Source organism: Tinamus guttatus, unplaced genomic scaffold (assembly GCF_059628265.1).
Source record: "Tinamus guttatus ecotype Peru unplaced genomic scaffold, ASM5962826v1 Tinamus_guttatus_pri_ptg000297l, whole genome shotgun sequence".
Classification (NCBI taxonomy): Eukaryota; Metazoa; Chordata; class Aves; order Tinamiformes; family Tinamidae; genus Tinamus; species Tinamus guttatus.
Window position 1 is genome coordinate 3,811,447 of NW_028288831.1, and position 3,401 is coordinate 3,814,847.

Consider the following 3,401-nt stretch of genomic DNA (forward strand, 5'->3'; position numbering starts at 1 on the left):
CTACCTTGGGGAATAGGCCTCCAACACTAAAAACTGCCTTTCTGTTCAACACCATGCAGCAGTCCCCCAGTCCCTCTGCCTCCCAGCACAATCCGTGAGACAACATTGCTGGCACCCTGAGGGCAGGAAGTGCCGCTCGGGGCGGGGGGGGGCGGGGGGGATGGACAGGAGAAACGGGAACACATTGGAGTAGAACTGCAGAAATCGGTGTTAAGATCATGGCCTCGGACTGCTCAGGACAAGCAGCAGCTTCTCTGTTTAAGGCTGGCAGCAGCTTGAGGTTTACACAGGTGCCGACAGCACATAAACAACCCCCAAAGAATTCTTACTCCAGGCGGCAGGTTTCAGTACAGAAACTTTCCAGGGGGAAAATAAACAACAACAAGAAACAAGGAGCTGTATGTGTATAATTCCCCTATCTGTAGAGTTTTGCTTTACATTCACTGGCCCGTCCAACAGGGCCTGCACATCAGGGCACATTCACACGAGAGCCGAGCGAGGCCGACGTTGGCGACGCGGCACAAACGGGGCCTTTGCGGAGATGTCAGAATCGCCGTGGCTGGAGTGAAGCCTGGCGCTGAGGCCAGCGCAGGCCCCCGGGCCCCGCGCCTGCTGCTCGGGGTTCAGCGCTGCCCCGTCCTGACGCGGCTGCTCCGCAGAGGCTCCGCTGTGGGCCGCAGCCCCCGGCACCTCATGCCCGTCCTGGCCGGGGCTGGAGTCGGGGCCGGGGCCGGCCCATAGAATCATAGAATCATAGAATGCATAGGGTTGGAAGGGACCTCTAGAGATCATCTAGTCCAACGCCCCTGCACGCGCAGGGTCACCTAGAGCACGTGGCACACGAATGCGTCCAAGCGGGTTTTGAAGATCTCCAGAGAAGGAGACTCCACAACCTCTCTGGGCAGCCTGTTCCAGTGCTCTGTCAACCTCACTGTTAAGAAATTTTTCCTTAAGTTCCTGTGGAACTTTTGGTGCTTCAGTTTGTGGCCATTACCTCTAGTTCTGTCGGTGGCCACCAGGGAAAAGAGACCAGCACCATCCTCTGCACTCCCTCCCTTGAGGTACTTATAGACACTGATTAGATCCCCTCTCAGCCTTCTCTTCTCCAGGCTGAACAGACCCAGCTCCCTCAGCCTCTCCTCGTCGGGCAGATGTTCCAGGCCCCTGATCATCCTTATGGCCCTGCGCTGGACTCTCTCCAGCAGCTCCACATCCCTCTTGTACTGTGGAGCCCAGAACTGGACACAATACTCCAGATGAGGCCGCACCAGGGCTGAGTAGAGGGGCAGGATCACCTCCCTCGACCTGCTGGAGACGCTCTTCTTAATGCACCCCAGGATCCCATTGGCCTTCTTGGCCACAAGGGCACACTGCTGCCTCATGGTCAACTTATCCTCCATCATTACACCCAGGTCTTTCTCCGCAGAGCTGCTCTCCAGAAGGTCAGTCCCCAGCCATCCGCGTCGCCCCTCAGTTCACGCGGCAGGCGCGGAGCAGCAGCTGCAGCAGGATGAAGATGGGCGCCATGACCAGCCCGTACCAGAGCTCGCGCGTGCCCTCCGCCAGCTTCTGGCACAGCAGCAGCTCGAAGACGAACTTGAGGCCCAGCACGCTGAGCACCCAGAGCAGCCGCAGCACGGCCAGCCGCTTCTCGCCATCCCGGCAGAGCCGCACGGACACGATGGTGCTGAAGTAGGTGCTGAGGCCATCAGCGGCCAAGCAGGGCCCGAGCACGGCCCGCCAGGAGAGCGCGGCGGCCGCGCCGTCTGCCTTGAGCGCCAGCAGCGCGGAGCAGAGCAGCAGCGCCAGCCCCTGCAGGCCGAGCTCGCAGGTCGCCAGGCGCAGCCACTGCCCCAGCTCGCGCAGCGACAACAGCAGCGCCGCGTGACGTCAGCGCCGCGCCGTGATGTCACTGCGGCGCCGGGGGTGACTTCGCGCCTGCTGAGAGCCTCACTGCGGCTGGGACGTCGCTCGGCGCTGGGTGATATCGTCAGCGGCAGCTCAGTGGCTCCCGGCACCCCAGGATCCCCCTTCCTCCGATTCCTCCTTCCCCCAGTTCCCGCGTCCCAGGTTCCCCCTTCCCCCGGTTCCGTTGTCCCCGGATTCCCCTTCCCCCGGTCTCTGCGTCCCCGATTCCCCCTTGCCTCCGTCTCCGCATCCCCAGTTTCACCTTCCCCCGGTTCCCTCTTCCCCCCGTCTGTCCTTGCCGCGCTGGTCCCGTCACTCTCTTCCCGCTTCCCGCGGTGCCTCTGTCCCCAGTTCCCCCAAGTCCCCGTGACCCCCTGTCCATGGTGCCCGCGGCTTCCAGTCCTCGTGTCCCTGGGACTTTGATCCTTTGGTTCCCCTTTCCGGCGGTGCCCCTTTCCGCTGTTCTCCATGTCCCCAGTTCCCTCATGTCCCAATGCTCCCGTGCCAGGACCCCCTTACCCTGGTTTCCCCATCACCCTGATCCCACCACACCCCTGTATCCCGGTTCCGCTTCCCCCGATGGCTCCGGTTTGCAAGTGTAAAGTTTTCAGAATACTGTATTTTCAGAAGGAAGAACATGTCAGCCAGGGCATTAGCTTAGGTTGAAAATTTGTCTTATTCCTTCTCTCTTACCAGTATGTTCTTTTAAGCTCCATGTCCAAGCCCACCCCCATTCCCAGGAGACTCAAAGATGCAATTCTCTTCGAGATGAGGCACTTCTCCATTCTGCTGTACCTCTTCTAACGACAAGAATGGGCAGCCTATAGGGACATATCTTACACTTACGAACCAGCATTCAGGTGATCAAGCTGGTGCCGACACAAGCACCCTTGCTCAAACCTTCAGAAAAAACATTATTATCCACCCACAGCAACTTGAGAGAAAACGACAGGAGCTTTTAGGGCCTGTGTTCCACATCCTTCATACATCTAATGGCTGCATCATGTGATTTCCTCAGCAGCTTGGCATACTGCACTTCTGCTTTCTCTTCACAGGACACCGCATCACCCATGAGTCCAAATTCACTGGCTTGAGCTCCCAGTGCTATCAGGATAAAAGTGGGTCAATGTGTAGGGCACATTAAACGCAGCCAACACCTACCACACACCTCCACTGGCTTACGGCAAAAGACGAAGACAAGAGAAGCCAATCCAGAGTGCTTCCTTGCAGCCATCACAGTCCTTACCTGGCTGTAACTGCCTGCTCAGCGAGATTAAAGCCCTGCTGGAAGAAGCGTCACTGCTTCACAGAGCCTGCAGCTGAAGGCTGTGGCCTGGGATGCGACCCGAGGCAAAGCTGGGACTGCCCAGGGGGGCAGCTTGGGCTGTAACTCAGCACCCTTTGACCCTGGATCACAGGAGGAGGCCTAGAGGAAGGGACTTGCTTCCCTGCCAGGTTGTGCACTGGAGCTATTTGTACTGCTTCAAGATGCA

The 3,401-nt window shown here is 58.8% G+C and overlaps 1 protein-coding gene across 1 annotated transcript; it reads right to left on the reverse strand.

The window, feature by feature from the left end:
* Positions 1-1,470: 1,470 nt before the first annotated feature.
* Positions 1,471-1,887, reverse strand: LOC148594104 (transmembrane protein 203-like; the record flags this gene model as incomplete). Its single annotated transcript, XM_088528026.1, has 1 exon — positions 1,471-1,887. A coding segment is annotated over one exon (417 nt), but the record flags the coding sequence as incomplete, so codon positions are not given.
* Positions 1,888-3,401: the final 1,514 nt, after the last annotated feature.